General features: G+C 33.8%; 1 protein-coding gene across 1 annotated transcript; it reads right to left on the bottom strand.

The window, feature by feature from the left end:
- Positions 1 to 5,860: 5,860 nt before the first annotated feature.
- On the bottom strand, positions 5,861 to 23,524 carry LOC142357500 (uncharacterized). Its single transcript, XM_075409117.1, has 3 exons — positions 23,501 to 23,524; positions 22,669 to 22,876; positions 5,861 to 6,441 (listed from the first exon to the last, which is right to left on the bottom strand). The coding sequence occupies exons 2-3, from the start codon at positions 22,727 to 22,729 to the stop codon at positions 6,065 to 6,067; spliced, it is 438 nt and encodes a 145-aa protein (XP_075265232.1). The 5' UTR covers positions 22,730 to 22,876; positions 23,501 to 23,524; the 3' UTR covers positions 5,861 to 6,064.
- Between the last annotated feature and the right edge of the window lie 86 nt (positions 23,525 to 23,610).

Genomic DNA, 23,610 nt, shown 5'->3' with positions numbered 1-23,610 from the left:
TTTACTTTTTGCAAAGGCAAATTTGACTTCAAAATGCTTTTAAATTTTTGAGTTGCTGTCTGTTTATTTATAATTAGATGTTTTATTGAATAACGGATTTTTGAAATTGTTGCTACAACAAAATGTTCGTCGTATGTAGATATCTTTTTGGCTCTGGCAAATGGGTTCCTGGAAATGTAGTCAACGAGGCCCATCTTTGCACCTGGCATATGTTCAATTGTGAAATTGTACGGAAGTAATCTATCAATCCATCGAGACAGTCGACTATTGTATGATTTGTTAGATCGATGTTCTTTAAGTATGGACAATAGGGCTCTATGATCCGTCACTACCGTAAAATTTTTTCCGTACAAATAGTATTTAAAATAGTCGATTGACCAAACTATCCCTAACAGTTCTAATTCATTGATACTGTAGCGTTCTTCCGTTGAATTGAGAAATCGTGACGCGAATGCTATTGGCTTCCAACCATCTGGTGTGTTTTGTTCTAATGCTGCCCCCAATCCTGAACGTGAAGCATCACATTTTACGCGAACATCCAATTTTGGATTGTAATGGCTATTTTCTGTACTGTTTGCGATTTTTTCTTTAATCAGATTAAAATGTTTCGTGTGTTCGTCTGTCCAGATGAATTTTACAGATTTCTTTAAAAGTGGTCTAAGAGGGTGACATAATTGTGCTAAGTGTGGTATAAATTTGCCGATGTAGTGTACTGACCCTAGAAATGATCTAAGTCGTTTTAGTGTTGTTGGTGGTGGCATTGTTAAAATTGCTGCTGTTTTGCTTTCTAAAGGTGATATTCCAGTCTGTGTAAATTTATAACCTAGCCATTCTATTTCCGATTTAGCAAAGTGACATTTCTGGAGGTTAATTCTTAAGTTATCGTCATCTAATTTTTTGAGACACTTGTAAACGTATGTTAAATGGTCTGCTTCAGTGCCGGTACTAACGATTATGATATCGTCCAAGAAACAGTATTTGTTGTGCAAGCCTATGGCCTATGAGTGTGTAATCCACAGCTTTTTGGAATTCTGCCGGCATATCTGTAAGTCCATAAAAACCAGTTTTGAATCTATATGTACCAGTAGATTCGCCACACATGATGTTAAAATTACAGTGTTTTGCTGTGTCGTGATGCAATTTTAGTTGACTATATGCATACTTTAAGTCTAATGTGGTGAAATATGCTTGTTGGCCGTTTTGTGTATTTGTAAGGTGTTGTGAGATGGTATCAATTAACATTTCGATATTAGGCGTTTGGTATTTATTTTTTCTGTATTGCTTTATTTAGTACTTTAGAATCTAATGCGAGTTTTATCGACTGATCTTTTTTTACTGTGATTACGATCGGGGAGATAAAATGTTCGTGATAGCAACTAGATAGTTTTTCGATATGACCTTCAGTCTGTAATCTTTCTAATTCTTCTGACACTCTAGGTTGGAGATTTATCGGAACACGTCGACCTTTTTGATGCTTTGCTGTAAACTTTTGATGAAACTTTGATTTCTCTACAGGTGTTTTAGATAAGCCAATTCTTGATACTAGATGTGGAAATTGCGTCGCGATTGTCTCTTCAATTTTACATGTAGAATTGTTGATGTTATAAACACATTTACCAGTTTCTGGTTGTTGCTGAACAACTGCAAGTCCCAATGTAGTGAACAGATCTCTTCCGATAATATTTTTGTGCCCATCGTCTACCAAAGTCAGCATCGCTGATGTGTCTTTCCATTGATTGTAGATTACTGTGGTTTCCAAGTGCCCAATGACTTTGATTGGTTCATTTGAGAAAGTTTTCAAATTCCTTTTTTCTGTTGTATCTGTCCATTTGGCTGATTTTGTGGATCGGATGATTTTGTTCGCTAAACTTTTTGTTATGATGCTGACGGCACTTCCAGAGTCAATCATAGCAGATGTTCTTATTTCCCCCATTTGCACTTCCACATTCAGTGGTTCCAATTGATGAACTGAATAAGAAGAAATTGCCGCTACATAGTCATCTGAATCACTATCATAGTTTGAATCGTACACCTGTTCATACAATTGTTGATAGCTTGTTATATAGTTGACGGATTCTTCATCGTCACTTTTTTCCGGCGATTGATCGATTTGGTTTACATTTGATTTTTGAGTTTTCTGTATCGGATTCTGCGAACTTTTCGGTTTGCGGCATTTTCTGGCAAAATGACCCATAATACCACAATTATTGCATTTCTTACCATTCGCGGGACAGATCTGGTTATGATTGTGACTCCAACGGAGACCACAATTCATACAAACACTCGTATATTGATAATTTTGAGGGACAGTTGGGTAGCGTGTGAAGTCTCGTTTTGTTGAAGGTCCATTCGCGTTACGATTGCGTACTGGGTTACTATTAATGAAAGAAAGTAAGTATTATTTCACAGAAGTAGTACCTGACATCAAGTTTTGGTTTATTTTCTGCTGATTCCGTGCTCCCATTTCCATTTGTATGGCTATCTCCAATGCTTTTGGTGGATCTACTGTTTCCTTCAACAATTCCTTTTGTGTCTCTTGATCAAGCATATTCAATATGAATGCATCACGGATCAATGTAGTGTCTTCACTACCCAGAGTGCAATTTTCCGCCAATTCTATGAGGCGACCATAGAAACTTTCCACCGACTCTCCTTTCTGCTGCTTACACGAGTAGAAAACGAAACGATCGTAAGTTATATTACGAACCTTTGTGAATGAGTCCTCCATTGCCCGCCACAAGTCTTTAAAAGCTTGTTTCTCTATCTGAAAATGAGGGTATTTGCTCTTTAAAATCCGCCGTCCCTCTGTACCAATGCTCAGATATAGCAACGATATCGTCTTCTGCTCACAAATTTCCCACGGTTTGTCTCCACAGAGAATCCTAATTTCTTCAATCTTTTTGCAACGGTTTTGCCAGTTTACTTTCAGTTGCTGATTTCGAACTTTACGATCTCTTTCCGTTGCCTGTGTGTGGTTTTCTACCGGTTCTTCGTAGTAGGTTCAGGCGGGTAAGTCACCGTTGCAGGGGGATCATTTAACAGGGTGTCTAATTGTATCCCTTCCTTAGCAAGTAGAGCCAGTTTCCATTGCTGCGTCCATTTGTCCCACGTCAGAGGAGGAGTTGCTGTCGGTTTCTCCCAAAATTCTTCTATGTGCAGTGGTGTTTTCTTTGAGTCCGCTGCTGACTGCGCCATGTTATACTCATTCACAATGAGTATAGTCAATTGAATTGCAAATGCTCTCGTACAAGTTGAGATAGGCACTTGCGCCGCGAATGGCAAGTTTAGTTGTTACGTTCAAATGATTATTTTAACGAATGGGCAATCGCTGTGCGATTGACTCTAGTCGAACTACTGAGCTCAAATGAGAAGTGTTTGCAAGAATTAAATTAAACTGAGCGTTAGCGCTGCAAATTGGAGAATGAGATTAAGAATGATACAATTTAAGAAAAAAAGTTTGTTCAAAGTTTAATCATGCATAACGGAAGCAACTCTTGGATTTGTTTATGTCGTGAACGAATGTATTTCCTTTGCAGACAGAGTGAACAGACAAAAACTACTAAAATGGGAGGAAGTATACATCAACTGAACTTGAATGGCATTTGCCCTTCAAATGGAATTTATAACAACTAAATAAAGTAAAATACGGGTATGGATACACGAAGGGTATCCATTGCCGTATGACAGAAGAGACAAAACTCGTGGGTCATGTTCATTTTGTTTTTTTATTATGAAAAAAAAACTTTCTGTAGTTGGCTGACATTCTGGAGGCTGAAAACTTCGTAAGCATACGTTAAACAAATTTTATGACAATTTGGATAAACCCTTAGAAATTTTTATTAGTTGAAACCATTTGAAAATGTCGCAATCATGGCCAGTTTCGTCTTTGTATTTACTTACCGACCATTTCGCCTCACATTTTGATAAATTTTTGGAAAACATGCTTTTACTAGAAATCTCTATCGTGAGAACAACATTTGTTGTGATTTCCACTGTTAATTTTCTCCGCATGTTGGAGAATAAGAATTTATTTTCCATCAGGTCTATATTGAGTTGATTTTCATTACAAAATGTTGGTTTCTCGAGTTGATGACTGATTTCAAATTTTTGCAATTTTGTTGATAATGATCCTGATTTCAGTATAACTAGTAGTAGCTACCAGTATCTTCAAATTGCGTTTTTGTAGCTACATTTTCCGACTCTAAATCAGTTCTTTTTTTCATTCTTTATTTCCAGGTCTTAAAGAGCTTTTAAAAGAATTGTTCGGTAGTTTAATAAGTGTTTTCTTATAGCGTTGTCATATTAAAAGTTTTTTTTTAAATTCAAGCTGTTGAACTCTAGTTTATATCTGGAATAAAATTTGACTTTTTATGTATTGATAGGGTTTTTTAGATTTTACTAATTTGGCTGATCAATGTTTTGGAAATGTTTTCTGGACTGGCGGCATGTTTTCTGGACTGGCGGCAAATATAAATCCTCTGTGTAAAGATCTGGTACAGGGACTTCTTTAATTGCTCTTTCTCTTTCACAAATTTTAAAAAAGAACTGCACCAAACAAAGTACCTATACTGTTTGACTGCCCTGCTGGATCCTTGTTGTTTAATATAACGAGACTCTATCCGTCTAGTGGATTCTTTTTATATATTAAGTTTTGGAATTTTTTGATATTTCAAAAGGAGTTTGTACCAAAACTCTCAACAAAATATGTGTTTCCGGGTCAACTGTTTTGTTGATGAGATATCTTTCACCCACAAAAAAATTGGCCTCACTAGTACAAGTTGGCGGCATTTAAAAACAAGGAAAGCAAATGAGTTCTCGTACGTTCTCAATGGCAGCTTTTATTAATTGAACGGAATCGGTTCCGAGTATTTTAATCAATTAACATTCTATGTTGATTTTAAAGAAGAAAATGGCAGCTCCATCGCCTTTCTCTATCACCAGAAATTTGTTTATATATATATATATATATATATATATATATATATATATATATGTGTATATATATATATATATATATATATATATATATATATATAAATATATAAGTATATGTATACACACACATACACACACACACACACATATATATATATATATATATATATATATATATATATATATAGAAATTAATAATTGTAATTGAATTAAGTTTGCTCTGCAAAAAAGTTTGATCTTTGTAGTTAGTGATAATTGATTCGACGCAAATTTCACAAAGAAAGAATCACAAGCGCAAGACCAACCAAATAGTCATTCCGTTTGGTTTTGCCTCAAAAAAACACTCCTGTGGTAGGGGCCTTTGCTCCCCATGCATTTCAAACTCTCATAGATACTTTAAGTAATTATAGATAATTTACAAAAGAATCTGCTTTTTTGGATGATCTGTTTCTCGTTTACTTGAGTATATATATAGGGCCCCTAATACAATACAAGGTGAGTTTCAAGTACAGAACTGCGGATTTTAATGGCCATTTTCACCGAACAATTTTTAAATCAACAAAACCTGGTTGGCTACATCTAAAAGCACGATTTTGCTTCCGCAGTTTTTGAAGAAAACTGCATACGATTGACAACTTTTTTCTTGAATGAATTTCCACTGCAGAATTTTCCACGCTCATTTTCAAGTCGTGCACTCTTTTAAAACTCGCACAATATATGCAGAATGTGACCTGGTTTTCGCAAGCAATACTGATAATAATTTGAAGTCCAAAATTATTTTTGTTGAACGATACCTATAATTTCAAGTAATAAAACCTGCCGGTGTTTTCTTGTTATATTATGTTAATCAAGGAAACTCAGCAATAAACTCAGCAAAACATCAATATCAAGCAGCTCAGCCATAAGCAGTGCTTCAAAAAAAGTCTTTCCTGAAGGTTTTATTTTCCAATTTGAAAATGGCGATTACAGCTTGTGTTCATAATTGTGCATTTTCATCGCACGATATTCAAATCAGGCTGTCATATGATTGATTGGGGGTTTAAAAAGAGCAAAATTTTCATTCGAATTGCTTCATTTCATCTCGCATACATTATCCTATATTGTACTCGTCAGGTTGTTCACAATCAGTTCACGCAAAAGCGGCCGTCTTTTTAGGCAGCATTCTGTAATCCCACAATCTCTTCTCTTGCTCTCCTATGACGTCACCAGCTGCCCCTGCATTCCTCTTATACTGGTAATCCCACAGCCTTTTTTCATCCCCTCCCGTGGCAACACCCTCTGGCAACCCAACGGCCCGTTTGTACTGATAATCCCAAAGACGCTTCTCATCTGGGTTTTCTGCCCCAAGGGACACGGGTAGCCCGGAGTTGCGTTTGTACTGGTAGTCCCACAGTCGCTTGTCTGGGTTGTTGCCAGAGTGGATAAGGTGTGGATGGTTGTTTTCTGGGTCACTCAGAAAGAGGACGGGACTGCCGCCGGATTCGGATTCCAATGACCTACTCGTTACTAAATACAAAATTTATAGTTTAATAATTCGCAGTTTTAGAACATGTACGAGTTGGATCTGGCGTATATCTGCACAGATGCACTGTTTTTTTTCCGAAACCTGTACGAATATTAATTGCATCAATGAAAAATCTATTGCAAAAAATGAAAACAAAATGTAACTTCAAATTTAAGTTTAATTTCAATAGTTTCTAAGCTGAATTGATGGAATTTTGCCAATGCTTCGCTAAAATTTTTAGCATTTCTACGCTAGATCTATTTGCGTCTTGTTTCTACATTTTTCATTCTTTGCCTGTGGGATCATGAAAATGAGATATATTTTCAGTTTCTTGTTGAGCTTTCCACATTGTTTTTCTTGAAAAAGAGTGCATTAGAAACTTAAAAATAACTATGTTTGCTAAGAAGATATTGGAAAAAGTTGTGTTTGAGAAATAAGAAGGAAAAAATTAGTTGAAACAATGCAGAAGGGGATAATAAAGTAAGATAGGAAATAGAGTTGATAGCAAGAAATCAATCAACTCTTTCAGTGAGTCCCATGCTTTTTCAGATGGTCTCGAATAGTTTCTTGCTATCCATGCAAACGCCATATATACTTTCATGTTATCATAAAATATATTTATTTTGGTTCTCTCTAACCAAACAAAGACCATGAATGGTTCTGATTAGTCATACAAAGACAATTGATTCTTGGTAATCGTGTATAAATCTTAGTAACCATAGAAACATCATATATAAAATTTAGTGATTTTATAAATATCTTTTATGAATCTTAGTAATCATTCAAAGATCCTTCTAAGAAATTGTGTATGTCTTAATTGGAATCATAAAGGATCTCTAAATGTTTACCACTAACGTTCATCCCGGGTACTGGAAAAAGAAATTTACCTCTTAATTAGATATGGTCAAAAATTATTTGCGACACAAATTAATTAAATATTAATTGGGAAAAAGCTGCTCCTGAGGATATTAATGCGTTCTATTTTTAACTTCTTTTAAGCTTGTAGCTATGAAACTGTTTTTGAGGAATTTGTTTCCTTATATCTTCAAAATATTGAGTATTTACGTAAAATTATAGAGTAGAAAGTTATAGAGTCCGAAACGTTTTTTAAGAAGTTTGGTTCACATTTGACAATTTTACCTTTTTTAATGAAAAGTATCGAGTAGTCGAGAAAATCGTTTGAAACTCCAAAGGTATCTCGATTCCAATCGTCCTATTAAAGTGGATAGATGTTGTCACCGTTCATTGAGGAAAAAAACCAGGAAAATTAAATATTATACCCATTTTTCTCAAATCTATGACAATTTTCATCAAAAGTTATTTTTTTATTAAGATGACATTGAGTCAGAGTACTGGAACAACGTAACTAATTAGAAATTCCAAAACAATGCCATTCAAAGCTGTTAAATTTATGCCATAAATTGAAAAATATCAGAATAAAACAATTTTGATTTCCCAATTTTTATTTTGAATTTGTCTTAGATCGAATTTATGATTTTTTCAAGAAATGTTAGAAAGTAACATATATATATATATATATATATATATATATATAAATGCACCAAAGTCTTGAAAAACGACCTTTATTCCCCGGGTCGAGGTTTTAGGGTGAATTCTCGTAAGAAATGCGGTGAATGCGGTGAATTTGCGTAAGAAATGCGGTCATTGCGGTGATTGCGGTGAAAATAAATAATTCTCCGCTTTTCACCGCATTTCTTACAAAAATTCACCACCGAATTCACCGCATTTCTTACAAAAAATCACCGCATAGACTATTATGGCCAATTAATGTAAGAAATGCGGTGAATGCGGTGAATGCGGTGAAAAAAAATAATTCACCACATTTCACCGCATTTCTTACAAAAATTCACCGCATATGGTTTCCAAAGTTTAGTCAGTCTGATTTAAATTCACAAGAAATAACAACGAACTAAGTGACAGTTGGCGCAGTGGAATAAGCAGTTGAAGGCATGCAGGAGGTCAGAAGTTCGAACCCGTGTGAGGACAATTCTTTTTTGTAAGAATACTGAGAACGCGGTGAAAAAAAATAATTCGCCGCGATTCACCGCAGTCACCGCAAAAAGATGTAAGAAATACGCGGTGAAAAAATTTTTTTTTCACCGCATTTCACCGCATTTCTTACGAAAATTCACCGCCAAACCTCGACCCGGGTCCTAAAGGAGGAATAAGCTGAACTAGAAGGGAGCAATATATTCAGACCTCATTCAGTGCAACCTTTCGGTGTTAAAGTTAAACATAGATAGCAAATTCAGCCCCTTTGAGCAAATAAGATATTCTAATATAAGTACAAGATAGACCAGTTTCGCAGAAATTTACCTCAACAACCAACAGGGTAGAAAATTTAAAAAGCAATTGGGTATATGTATAGTAACACCTCTGACTAAGTTGATCGGATCAAAAAGAATTAACATCATTTTCTTTTTCAAATTTGAACAAAAAGATTGAATAAATTGCTCAAATGCACAACTAAATAAAAATTTTGACGCCTCGGATTTTCAGTCATTTTTTTCTAGTCTGCAATATTTATATGTTTTTAGCAAAGGTAATCACGTAATCAATGTAATTGCTTTCCTATAGCTGCATTGATACTACAGATTTTACCTTGTTTGTACTTCTAGCTCCTGACTCTTTTACGTTGTTGCTTAACCCACACCAAACTTCCTTCAGTCAAAATTTTTCAGGCTACCCTTTGATAAATTGCTTAAATTCTATTTGTGTGTCAAAAATTCCACACTTCGAGAATATTTTTATTCTGGTTGTGTTTCAAATTTTCATGTTTCAACTCTTTCAGAGTTTTGGACTCTGATTGTATTTTTTGGTTACTAATATATGCTAACAGCGCAAAAGGTTACCGTGTGCACAATAAAAAAATACAGCGCTAGTGTTTATTTTATTTAGTTGACACATATCTATCGTTTAATTCCCTCGAGTGCAATTGACTCAATTTACCCGCGGGTAAGAACATATTTGAGTGCGACAAGCGGGGAATCCGTTACTCTTCAGCTAATCGAACATTTTTGAATATTGCACAGTCCATCTTATATGCAAAAAGCCTAATTGACAGAAACTACTTTGAATAATTTTCCAGGATTATCTTAGTTAAATCTCACATTAACATCATAATCATAAAAAAATTAAAATGAACAAATATCACCAACACTAAGGAAAGACAATATTTGATCAGCTGCCTGAATCCGGCAGAGTTCTCTCGATATAACTTTTCCACAATGATAGTCCGTACAATGCTTCTCAAAAAATTTTTTGTGGCGATTTTGCTACTGTGTCAAATAAATTAATATCAAATTGAAAATTGGAATTGAATTTCGCAATTGAAGACCAAGGCATTCAAAACGTATTTTTTTAAAAAAAAACAAAAACATAAAATTATAGTTTATGGGACGGTCTGATTTAGTTATGGGACAATCGAGGCACATTTGAGAAGAATACAGAAAAATCTAATCAAAGGTGGCCTCAACCGCGCAAAAATGCCCTCATATGAAGTTAAGAGCACACAAAATTTATTTATTTTTGATTAATTAAATATTAAATGTAAAAAAACACAACTACTTTTTGTAAAGTTCAACTGCAAATTTTCCTGAGCAAAACAATGCGTTCTATTTATTAGCCTCTTTTAAACTCGCAGCTATAAAAATATGTTTACGGAATATGTTTCTTTATATCATCAAAACATTGAGTATTTACTCAATAAAAACTCTATTAGAGTAGAAAGCTGAAGAGTACTAATACTATCTCCGATAGTATTTCAGAATTTTTTTGCAGTTTTCCTTAAGCATTTCGAATATCTTCATTTAAAGGAAGCTGTAACAGCAAACAATGTGCCTTAGCATCCAAATTCAACGTTTCTTTTTTCTTGGTAATTATATGGTGCCTTCTACTAAAAAGTGTCAATATCAAAATTAATCCAGGACCAATTTTGCAAATTACACTTATGATGAAAGTGTTAGAATGAATTGATTCCAGAATAAAAATTTTAGATCAAAACGCCAGAAGTTTTGGAGGACAACCTGCTGAGAAAGAAATCATTCAAGACTGTTTTCGAAAAGATAATGTACATTCCGAAATTTTTAAAATCTCGTCTCCGCAATGATCTCAACTGCTCTCCGGATACAAATTTTGAAATTTTTTGGGATGAGTTGAGCATACAAAAATAAAAATGCGTAAAAAAACTTGTAAAGAAGTTTTTTGGAAAAATTGGTCCTGGGAACTGATCTTGCTATGGCTGAAGGAAAATTTGTCATACTAGCTGGAGACTACAGCTCAAACTATTTTACAAAGCGCAACAAAAGTCTGCTGCAATTTGTAATTTCTCAATATGATCTTAAACCATAGATTATTAAAATGACTACAAGAATGACTAACTCTTCTTCAACTCTTATCGATTACATCATAACAGACGATTACGAAACAGGCATGGTAGCAGATACAATTTTGAAAACTGATCATTTTGTAACAATCGCAATTATTAAACATGTGAACCTAAAATCAAATACAAAAAAGAATTTTTTTTCACAAAAAAGCTGTTCAGCCATAGCGTTCCAAAATTGTACTGAAAATTCATTTTGGAGACTTCTTTACATTTCAAAGAATAATTTAAAGAGCATTAGCACTACATGCTCAAATGAAAGTTTGTTATATTAGAAAATAGAAACCAAAATTTTTGCTTCAAGAAAACTGGCTATGTGAGAAAACAAAAAAAACCGTTTTCAAGAGTTAGCGATGTTGAAACTAAAAACAATTTAATTCGTCAAAAAAAAACAACTTCTCTCATGTTTTATGAAGTTAAACCGTGAAAAAGTCAGATGGAGAATTAATCAAGATCTTTGCAATAAAGAAAAGACTCAAACAAGAATTCAATCCTTATTAAACAGTTTTGGTAATAAGATAACAAAGTCTGTGGAAATTGCAAATCTTCTAAATCACAGATTTTCTACTCTAGAAGAATTCATTAGCTTGCAACATACAAACGACGTTCCTCCTAAAACTGCTCCGAGAAAGTTTTTCAAGTTCCGATGTATAACAATCAACAAAACAAATGTGCTCATAGATTCATTGCATACAAGAAAACCACTCGGTCATTCAAAAGCACCAGCTTGGGCAATGTAGGATCCTAATGCAGTGCTAGCGGAACCTCTATGTTATCTCACTAGTCAGTTCATTACAGAAGGAAAATTTCCAAAAGATCTTAATAAAGCTTGTGTAACTCCACTTTTAGAAAAAGGAAATCCCGAAGACCAACTTAATTACAGGCCTATTTCTGTCACTTCTGCTTTGTCAAAAATTTTTTGAAAAGGCATTTAGTTCACAGATCACAAGTTTCTTAGAAACGTAGAAATTATTGTCTATTAGTCAGTTTGGTAATAGAAGACAAATTTCAGCAATTGATGCTATCCTGAAATCGACAAAACAAATAAGATTAGAACTCAACAAGAAAAAATGTTTTACATGTGAGTTTTTAGATCTCTCAAAGACTTTTGATTCTATAAACCACAAAATACTGTTACGGAGACATGATATATAGGTTTTGACGAACATGCTACCAATTTGATAGAAAATTATTCGAGGGAAAGAACGCAGAGAGTTGTCCTAAAAGAAGCTGAATCCGACTGGATATATTTGAAAAGAGGAGTTACACGGGGTACTATTTTAGGACCTCTATTATTTAACATATATGTCAACAATTTTGCAAAGATTGTAGAAAAAGATTGCACGGTCGTCCAGTATGCAGACGATACTTTTTTTTTTACATCTGACACTGATAAAATATCATCAAAAACAAAACCTGAACATAACATATCAAACATCATCGATTTTTTTGCAAAGTCCAACTTAATGGTGCACAAACAAAAAATAGAATATATTGTGTTCAGCACCAGAAAGAGGTCAACAAATACTGTTCTGAATGTCGATAATGAAAAATAGGAGAATCAAACAGTGTCAAGTATCTGGGCGTAATTATTGATAACAAACTAAAATTTTGTGAAAAAGATTCTTCAGAGAATGGCTTATGGAATAAAAGTTTAAAATACACTAAGTAACAATTTTCCAGAGAAAACGAAAATCTTATTACTTCATACTATATTAATAAATCATCTACAATATACCGCTCTAATTTTGATAGGGTTGCAAAAGTCATTACTCACTTTAAAACACAACTTTAAAAAAACAATTGAAATGGGGAATAAAAACCATTTTTAATAGGAGAAAGTGCGATCGGTCCACAGATCTCAAATTTCGGTACAAAATAATACTAGTCTCTTTTTTCTTGAAAAATCATTGCTCAAAAAATTTTTTCGCTTACTCAGAAGCTATCTTCCAGCATATAAAACCTCTCTCTACCATGAGAATAAAACAACATGACAGGTCAAAAAAGTATTGTTCGATATAAGAAAGAACAACAAGTTTTTAACTGATTCTTGTATTGCAAAAACCATTCCAATTTGTAATAGTCTGCCTTCTAATATTGGACTGAAAACAACATCGAAAGCTTCCTTAAAAAAGATCTGAAAGATTATTTTTGGAAAGAATTTATGAAGGACCCAAAAGTAACTGATATGAAAGATGACATTGAGAGCATTAGATTTTTAATTTTCATTTTTAATCTTCATGATGTGCATACAAAATTGTGAGAACAATTTATGCTCGCATTATAGGCCTTGTTTTACTAATGTATGGTCAACTGTTTTAGTTGTAATCTAATGATTTTATAATTGTACATAATGTGATATTCTTAACTTTACATTGCCTCTTTTACCATTTGCATTTTATTCTTAGGCGTACCAGAGGAAATTAACAATGTTCATTTTTTTAAAACGATTTTTAACAGATTCGGTTCATAATTGACAGTATGCCCTTTTTCTATAATGAAACGTATCGAGTAGTTAAAAATTTCGTTTGAAACTTCCAAGAGAACTCAATGCGATTCTTTCTAACGGAATCGATAGATTATGTGTTGACACCTCTCACTGATTAAAAACCAGGATGATCAACTATTTCATCGAAAATTCAATTTTGTGAGGATGGCATTGAGTCAGAGTACTGAGAAAACAACTGGTTTTCCAGCATTGAGCAAAAACCCGCGTCAACGTCTTTGTCTGAAGCATAAAATATCTTAAAACATTTTAGATGTTAGCAATTGGCATATGTATGCACCAAAGCATCGATTAACTATTATTTTTCTAAGAAGAGTTAGAAATTAGAAGATATATGCGCTGAAGTCTTGAAAATGACAGTAACTCCTCAAGGAGGAACAAATGAACTAAGTGATATATATAGATTTAGACATCCTTCGGTGTATTTTAGTATTTTTCCGACACCCATATCTGGAATTAGGCAGATTTATTGAGGTGAAAATATTGCTCTCAAACAAACAAAAAACAATTGATAATTATCATCAAAATATGCAACACCTTGTGTGCAACCATAGCGAATACACTACCAGTAAATCGTAGGCTCTATTAGCTGTAACAAAATTTAATCGCCAAAACAACATATTAGCGGAATTTCAAGGCGTTGGTCATGCAAAGAAGTTTTTGGTCTGATCACAGGTTATTTCCACCGAAGGAGAACGATTTGAAAGTGGCCTGGGGCTTGACCACACGAACATCTGGACATAATTCGATCAATCCAATTATAGGCATCGTTTCGGTCCTGAACGGTATGGTATCATCAGAGATAGGTTCGAGCGCACTTCGGAAACAAAAATGTATTCGATTATACGAAAATTTGATCAAAGGTCACCTGAGTTTGGAATATTCTGTTGAGAGTTTGCTATGGTCTGCATTGGTCTGATCACTGGCCAATTTGGTCTGGCAACTCAATTATATAATTTTGAACTCAATTGAACCTGAACAATTTTCCATATAATATAGTTATTACATTATAATGTATTATTACTTTAAGAATCTTTGATACCGAAGAACTCAAACATGACTCAAAAATCATATCTGAGAAACATTATCGACAAAGAACAATCTGACTGACAGAAATCAAAACGTTTCAAATAACAATTAAAAGAACACCTAAAAATGAAACCTAAAAAAATTAGAGCAAAACAATTTTGTGAAATTTTTTGAGTTGAAGCATTTTACCTGTATAGATAAATAATTTGAATAAATTAGTACAACATAGCAAATGGTAAATGGACTATAAGACTTCCTGCTGCTAGATTTACAAAGAATTTAATTAATGACATTCTCGACAGGCTAAACTTATTCTGAATCAACTTATTATAACACTTTTAAGACTGGATGCTTGGCTACTCCCTATAATGCAGCAGAAAAAGTTTTTGACAATATGTTTAAATTGACTTAATTGGACTTAATTGGATAATGCCCAAGCTTGTCCAAAAAGACAAGGTTAGAATAGAATATTTTGTTTAAGTTTTATATTGAGCAACAAAACACAATTTATTATCTCAACTGTAAGAATTATGAACAAAGGCATCATTAGTGGTCAGTACAGACCCCCTAAATTGGTCATAACTGACCGATTTGTACAAAGAGCATTTCAGACGCAATTTTAAGACTTTAATTCAGTAGAAAACATTTATTCTCACTAAATTGGCTCGGATTGAAATATTTTGAGGGAATTAAGTCAGTGTTGTCCACAAACGCCTTTTGGTGAAAACACCGACGGATTAGTGCAAGTGTTTTCACGTAGCAAGTCGTACCTAACTCCGAGTGCGTTTCAGGACGGGGCCAATATAAATGCAAGCCGTGATCACTAAATCACAGACTGATTCATAGCACTGTTTTGACCTGCCAGACTTGCGTTCAGTCTGATTTCAATATAGTCAGACTTGGGCCAAGCGCAAAAATAATGTTCCGTACAGTGATCAAGCCCACGATATTCTTCTGTCTAGACGTTTGTGCGCCCCCTTTCTGCGCCACAATGACTGTTGAAGACTTGTCCTGCGCCGTTAATATAGGCTTGAAGGAAACAAATTTCAAGCGAGAAAGCGAGCAAAATATGTTACGAAGGAGAATTGCATTTACAATTGCCCAGTACTGATTTACACTTGGAGTTCGGTACCGGAAGTGTATTTATGTTTGCTGATTAAATTTATTAGAATTGCATTAAATTTTTGCATTTAATCATTGATTAAACATATTTGTGAACTAAAAAATATATTAGAATTAGGGAATCTAAAATTGCTTCCTCATGCTCTGTTGAATTTACTGACAAAATTCTGTCAGTGTATGTCATTTAGTATCATCAGTTTTGTCCATCAATTGGCTCTAAATTCTCTTTGTGTACAACACTGACGGGTTAGTTTAAGTGTAGCTCAAGTTTCTGTAATTAAATCCACTGGTCAAAAATAAGGGAGAATTTGAACGAAATTAAGGCGTCTGATTTGGCCAGTAATGATAATTTGATCCAACAAATCTGCACTTTTTTGTTGAGAGACATTAAATTCTCAACATGATAAGGATTGACAAAAAAATGTTCCATCACATACGCAAATGGCTGTTCAAAAAATTTTTGAAATATTTAGCAATGAAAAAATTTATTTGGAGCTAAAAAACCTCAACTGCAAATATTGTCATGTAGTCAACTGAAAATGATACTGTTTTAGATACAAATTTTGTTTCATAATAACAGAAAAACCTACTTCTACTAAAACCAACTGTGGTAATTATGACCTTTTAAGGACCGTTTTTCAGACTGCATGATAACCATGCGGCGCTTCCTATAGCCAAATTTTTGGAAAATAATTATTTTGGGCAACTGCCTTGTCATGCTTGACAAAATATTGAGGCTGGTGGCTTTGAACGTTGGTGAACAAATAAAAAGAAAGAAGTTATGTATACAAAAAATTTATATCACGAATCTTAAGAAAAAAATGTATCTTTTTGGTTAACGGATGAGATTATAAAACGAACACTAATTCTGCTTTCCATAACGAAATTAAAATAATATTAGGCATTTAAAATTGTGTTAAATACAAATTTTGGTTCAAAAGAGCAAAAAATTTTACTTCTAGTAAAGCCAACTGTAGTAATACCAGTCATTGATATATTTGATAAAATAAATTCAAAGCCATGATTATAGAAGTAATTTATTTCTTCAATGATAAAACATCCTGATTAACAAACACTTTGGTTTCATTTGATTCAGAAAATCTTTGTGAAAAATTCTAAATTTTACTGTTAATAAAAATGAAGTTTGCTTTATAGATGATCTCTCCCAGGCCATCTGGAAGATTTGTCAATGTTTGTTTTTTGTTCATGTGATGTAGAAACATACAGTTGGTGTTGAAGACGAGCCTTTTTACAAGTGTTTTTCTTGCTGAGCAACATATTTTCAGTTGCTTCGGTTTTATAGAAATTTTCTGCTACTGTTTTGTTGAAAACCTATATAAAAATTTTATCTTTGTTTGAAAATGAAATCAATAAGGTTATATTCAAAAACAGTAAATTAATTACCCACATACCGTGGCGCTTATTGGCTTAAGTTGGCACAAATAACGGTTTAAATATATCAGATACAAAAATGAATTATAATTATCTATTAATTGCCTCAAGGTCCATACGGCGTATTTTTCAGGTTATATATATATATATATATATATATATATATATATATATATCAGGAGTAGTTTAATTTCTCTCATAAGATAATAAAGGATCAGAGATCAAAGATTAAAGCGTCCGCGAAATCAACTCTGAAAGGAGGATCTCTCCATGTACCAATATATTTAAATTGCAAAAGAGATACGATTTCTAATCTTGCGTGCAGTAATCTTTCGTGCCTCTTTAATGTGATCTTTCGACTCTTTTATTTTTCATTGTTTTCTATTCTTTTATTTTTCAACCCGTTTTGTCAAAAAATAATAAGCAAAAAACCAGAATTTTCTCAAAAGATAGGTCTAATAAATGACCTACGACGAATTATCGTATTTCAAGAAAGAAATCTTTGCAAAAAATCCAGTTATAGATAACCCGGAAAGCATTGCTAAATTCCATTAAAATTGTTTCTATTTATTAAAATATTACTCAAACTTCATATTTGTTGTCCCTCAGTTTTTTCCGAGGTTTAAAGACCTAAAAATATTGAATACCGAGCTCCAGCTGTAATAGCAAATTTTTTGTACAGGACACATAATTTTGCACCGACTGGCTCATAATTTCATTGTATCATAACTATTTTACGGTGTATCTCTTTTTTGTTTTCAAACAGTATATTGTGAGTGAAGAAATTGAAATAATACATAATAATTAATACATAATAAGACACAAGAGTCTGTTTTCTGAAAATTTCTCGAAAACTCTACAATGTTGTGCACATTTTGATGCTTTTAAGTTGTTACTGGATGATTGTTGAACCCGAATTCGCATACCTTGCATAGCTTGCGCTGAGAAAGGAAATGAATCAGCATTAAAATTGAGAAAGAAGACTCTTTCGTATTAGTTGTTCATTTTTGTCCCCTTTCTGTTTTCATAGCAAATATTTAGTAACAGTTTTTGTTATAGTTAGAGTTCAGTTATAGTCACGTGGTATCTTAACTCGATGGTACAAAGAGCAGCGCGCATCATAAGTGTAAATTTAAATATTTTTGCATAAACATGTCATGGGCTATATCTTTGTCTTAAGTTTGGTTCCCTATCGTATGCAACTGGTATTGATAGAGACCCCGTATTGCTTGATCTGTAGCAAACCCAGTTCCATTTGTTTTTTAAATAAGTAAGATTAGCAAATAGTTATCAACTGATACTGTAATGCAACGATTAGAGTGTAGCGGATATACAGATACAAAATTGGACCGGGAAAACAAAATATCCGGACCGATTTGGAATTGCTATAACGAACTGGGCGGTGTGAAGTTTTCCTCATCGCAAACGATTATGAGAGCAGCCGTTACAGTTATCTTGAATAGCGCTAAAAATGTTAACCTTCTTCAATTTCTGAAAAAACTCATTATTTTTGCGTTAAACCAGTTCTTTTGGTTTAAACAAAAACATTTCTCGCTATCGAAATTTTTCTTGGTACGTGTAAATTTGTCATTGAAAACGTTCAGTTTATTCAGGCAGCTCAAAAGAGTGCCACGGCAAAGAAAAAGACACTGAAATAAACAGAATGATGCAGCAGAAGACGTTAGATTTGTTTTGGTGTTTTTTTCCGTATCTGCGCGCTGCAGTTTGGGTGCCTACTATTTGCAGCCAAAATTTTCCTTGTGGTTTACTTTGTAATGGCAAGTGCTCTGTGGGGATGACATGATTGAACAAAAGTTAGAGACAATTTTTTTGTAATGGCAGTTGTACTGTGGAAGTTTAGCGACTGTAGCAAAATTACTTTCAATAAATATTTAGCTACTATTCTTTTATTTTTCAACCCGTTTTGACAAAAAATAATTTGCAAAAAAACCAGAATTTTGTTTTTTGGGCTAAAGGAGTTGGAGAGCAAAATATAAAGTATTTTTTAAATTTTGAATTCAACTTTCAACTAGCTGGACTAAATTATAATCTTACGTTTTGGGGATGCTTTTGCGGAAGACAAAAATAGCACAGATAGATAATAGACAATAGAATAAAATTTTTTTATTGGCCCTGATTATTTAGTTGATTCCTCTCAAAAATGTCGAAAAAACGATGAAGAAAGGTATTCAGATCTCTTAAAGCTGACATAAATGATTTTTTTATTAAAATACAAAATAGTTCGGAGTTATTTTTGTAGAGAAACTGCTGAATTTCAATTTTGACTTGGTTTGAAAAAATATGCCGAGCTTGCCTCTGCCATAACTTTTTTTTCACAATTCAAAAAGTTTTAACTATATTGCGGGGCTGTCATCTTTAAGATCTGTTCAAACCTTTTCACGATTTCTGAAATCAAATTGAGGAAATGATTTTGGTCACACCGAAACCGGAATATTTCACTTTTAGTTCTCAAAAAATTTATTACAAGGAGGTCTCCTTTTAATTATCAGGGAAATGGGATATACTTTAGATGTTTTGTGACTAATTTTGAATGCTAAATGTTGATGTTGTGTAAGTTGATCAATGACAAAATACGCTCTTTAGGTGATCAATCATTTGTTCAGCTGTAGTCAGGTTTTGATAGCGTGGAGTATTCGTGTAAGCGCAAGAGTCTCACTTGAATAACCATACAGTTGCAAGAAATTGTTAGATCTTGCATAATCTTTCAATATCAATGTCAATTTTTGATTACGGGTGTCAGTTAATGGATCATTTGTGGAAAACTGGCCACTTTTGTTTTTATTTTTTTAATGAAAGTGTTGGTTAAAACTGGTTATGAATTGAAGTTTACTAACCAAGTGAGGAAAAGCAGAGAACTGCAGATAGCAAGACAAACGGTAACAAGTTTGTTGACATTTTGAAGACGAAATTATCTCTCCTTAGACAAACAGAAGTTTTCAACCCAATTTGTGCCAGTGGAACTATACTTGGTCTCTTTTTGCAGTCTACTATTTTCAATGCGCCGTTCAAATTGCGATGTTTCCTGAGAATATAAATAAGTCAATTCTTTATTGTAAGCTGTTTCTAGCCGCTTTTTTTTTCACTTTGATTTGTTTCAATTTAAAAGGTTTCCTGTTACAAGCCAGTCTCAAGTAGCTAATGCACTTATTATTGGGGTAAGCAAGTAAGTGATCTCACCATCCAGTAAGGAGGGAGAGAGGGAGAGAGAGAGAGAGAGAGAGAGAAAGAGCTCTAGAGAAGAGAGAGGGGGAACTGAACTACTAAGGTCTATTTATTTTCCATCAAGTAAATAAAAGTAAATAAGGTAAACAATCCGTTATCGCTTTGATCTAAGTGTCTTTCCAATATTGCCCTCATTTGAACGCCCTAACAGTTGCAAATCAATTCTAATTGAAGCGATATTAAAACAATTTCAAACTACATCAATATAAAATGTCTTAATCAATACCTCACAAAGGGGGTTAATTTATTCAAATTCACCTCTCTTCAGACTAAATTTTTAGAACAGGTGATAAATAATGCAGTACTATAATACCCACTTTGGCTTAATTTGCACTCTTTATGACAAGCTCCCTCTAGAAATTAAGACCGGGTATTAGGGCTAGAAAAGTGGGTGGAATAGAGCGGCCCAGAAACGAAAGGCTAGTCTCATGGGCAAACACCCCCCTCTGAAATAAGCTTTTGTTCCCAAATAACTTTCTCTGACTTTGACAGCACAAATCAAACGATTTCAATGAAGTTGTTTGAACAGAAAAAACTTTGAATAAAATATTTGAACAATACGGAAAAAATGAATTGACGTATTGCGGAAGGTAAACTGAGTGTTGGTGCTCAAAAAATTTGAACAAGCTGCCGATATTTGACGGAAAATTTTCATCAAATAGAAGTTCTTAAATATTATTTTCTTCAAATTGCAAAGGACTAAAAAAGAGCTTGCTTAAAAAGTAAATAAGCTAAATGGGATCTCAACCATATGTAAATTTATCTAAATGGGATACTCAAAAGAAATCTCAATCATACTTAAAAATCTTCCTTTCTTTTTTATTGACATTGTTGTGACAGACAAAAGCCCATAGTTTAGCACTCAGCAAATATTCCGTGATAAAAAATCGCTCATCATATTCTAATGACATCTTTATTGGAATAATGAATCCATTCACAAAAAGCGTGATCAAAAGTGAGGTACCGAAATAGCGAGACATTGTGACGATTATAATTATGAGATCAAAAGAACGTTGAAGCAATAACTGTAAGAATAACACATTGTATGGGCAAATTGACGTATTACGCACCCAATTTAACGTGCCCAATATAACTGACGCTTAACCAATTTTAGCGACGCAAAATGATATTTATAGATGATGAAACGAATAATCCAGCGTCTAATAATTTTTTTTGTTTTTGGACATTATAATTCTGGTTTTTCCCCAATATAAACCCCTCCAAATTACCGTTAAACCACCATAATGGGAGCTACAATTTCTTGCGGGGCTATAATGGGGAAGACCCTATTTTTATATCCCAGACTTTGGTAAAAATTTTTGTTTTGCATCAATTAATGCAAAAAATACGAAAGTCAGAAATTTGACGATACGCCGTCAACGGTACGGTCTTAAAAACTTTATAACAACGGTTTTTCTCACACTTTTTTGCACACTTGTGAGCGAGGATTCTCTTTATGTTTTGAAAAAAAAAAATGTTTTTATGTGTGTGTGTGTGTGTATGTGTGTGTGTGAGTGTGTGTGTGTGTGTGTGTGTGTGTGTGTGTGTGTGTGTGGGAGGGTCAAGAGTTGGGGAAGAGGTGGGGGGGGGGGTCGAGCAATGGGTTGCGAAGGCTAGATGACAAGAGGGCTCAAATCGATAGATGCAGGGGGTGAAAATGGGAGTTTTTTGGGGGGTGGGGTAATGGGGGGGGGGGGTCTGATGGCGGGGGTGGGTGAGTGAGGTGGGTTGACTGAGGGGGATCAATTTTTGAAGATTAGGAACCGCCCTTCACACCATGAAATTGTCTCCAAACATTTTTGGTAAATCTGATTCTTTTTTTGAGTATAGTAAGCCTTATGGCTCCAAGAGAACTTAATGCCATCCGCGGTCTACCTGTTTATCTTGTTTTTGAGAACAAAAAATCGAATGGGTTAGACGAAAGACCTATCAGGCAAAAAATTGCATGAAAAAGACCACATAACTAATATAAGTGGTACTAACTTTGTTTGAGAGCAGTTAAAAAACATATATGAACGTAGAGATCTTACAACCTCTTTTCCGCTTCAACATGAGCTAATTTAAGTTGTTTCACCAAACACATCAATAAACAACCACTTTGAGTTAAAAAATTTTTTAAGAACTCTGTTTGGTCTGCCTTCTTGTTCAGTTCGATAGCCAGAGACCGCTTTTTTTGAATAAACTTTTTTTAACGTAAACTATGTTGCTGCATTTATGAATTCATTAGCAACAGGTAGAAAGCCAGGTCATTATAGTTTTTAATCTCAATACAAAATTCATCCTTGAAAATTGCATAGCATTTATAAAGATAGATTAATAATATTAATAGTTTTTTAAGTTCGAGTACTCTAATTGAAGCACCCAAAACTTATAGAACTTATGCTGTACTTTGTAATCTCAATTTTCAGTTTTTATTGTTGGGAAATGACAACTCAGGGTTTCGATATCGAAAGATTGCAAAATAAATTCTATACGAAAGAATTAGGAAACCAGGAAATCCACTGCTTAAAATATTGAATAAATGGTACGAACCAAATTTAGTTTCCACTGAGAACACCATGAGAAGAAGCATTTTTGGGATTGAAAATGTCATTCCACACTTTTGATCAATTTTGCTTTTCCAATGAGGTAGTTGAGCTGGTTGCCTAACTTTTTTCCGTCTGGTTCTCTGGGTTTTCAGTTGCGCTTTTTTCTCCCAAGAGTCGGTTTCTTTGAATCTCGTTCTTTCGTTCGGTCCAGTCTGTATAGTGCAATAATAATAGTAAACAAAAAAGGCTTATCTGAGCTGAAGTTTCAGACCCTAGCGACCGCTGATCAGACCATATTGGGTCACATAAGGGGAGGGGGCGTATTGCATGGCGACCCAAATATTTAGTCTCACAAGAACACGGTCGCGCAATAGTCAATGCAAGGGTCGCAAATGGGTCTGTTGCGATTGGGAACAGAAAAAAACGGCTAAATCTTATCTTTATTTTTTGAAGCCCACTTGTAGCGGTCTACTCAAACAATTCAAATCAAGTAACTTAATTCTGGATATTATAGAAATTTCGTGTTCATTGTTTTTTATTGAATCAAACGCTTGTACATTTTCTCAATACTTTTCAACTTAGCTACAAAATTTATCATTATTTTATGAGCGTCTGAATCAATAAAAAACAGTGTCCAAGAATTTTAATTATTAACTCCTCAATTAAAAATGCGTTGAAAGCACAGATATGGCGGTATAGAAATTCAGTTCTCAGTTGATCAATTAAAGATGCTACGCACAACAAAACTTTTAAAATGAAAATAAGTAAAATTGTTTGTCAAAAAATTACGCTTGAGACCTATTGAGTTGACTATGTGAAAAAAAAGTTGCATTTACATTGATAAGTTGTTTTGAAAGTGATTCGATTGGTTGCACAGGAAAAATGGAATCAATTTTCTAAGAACAAAAAATCCCCAATTTCCGTTTGAAAAGCTCCAAAACCTTCC

The sequence above is a fragment of the Convolutriloba macropyga genome, unplaced genomic scaffold (genome assembly GCF_964194025.1).
Source record: "Convolutriloba macropyga unplaced genomic scaffold, txConMacr16.3 SCAFFOLD_2305, whole genome shotgun sequence".
Taxonomy (NCBI): Eukaryota; Metazoa; Xenacoelomorpha; order Acoela; family Convolutidae; genus Convolutriloba; species Convolutriloba macropyga.
This window is presented reverse-complemented; position numbering and strand designations above follow the sequence as displayed.

Coding starts and splice junctions, on each gene's coding strand:
- LOC142357500 (XM_075409117.1), bottom strand. CDS start 22,729: ATGACATTTTCAATCCCAAAAATGCTTCTTCTCATGGTGTTCTCAGTG. Junction 6,442..22,668: donor CTCAGTGGAAACTAAATTTG/GTTCGTACCATT, acceptor TTTTGTATTTAG/TAACGAGTAGGTCATTGGAA.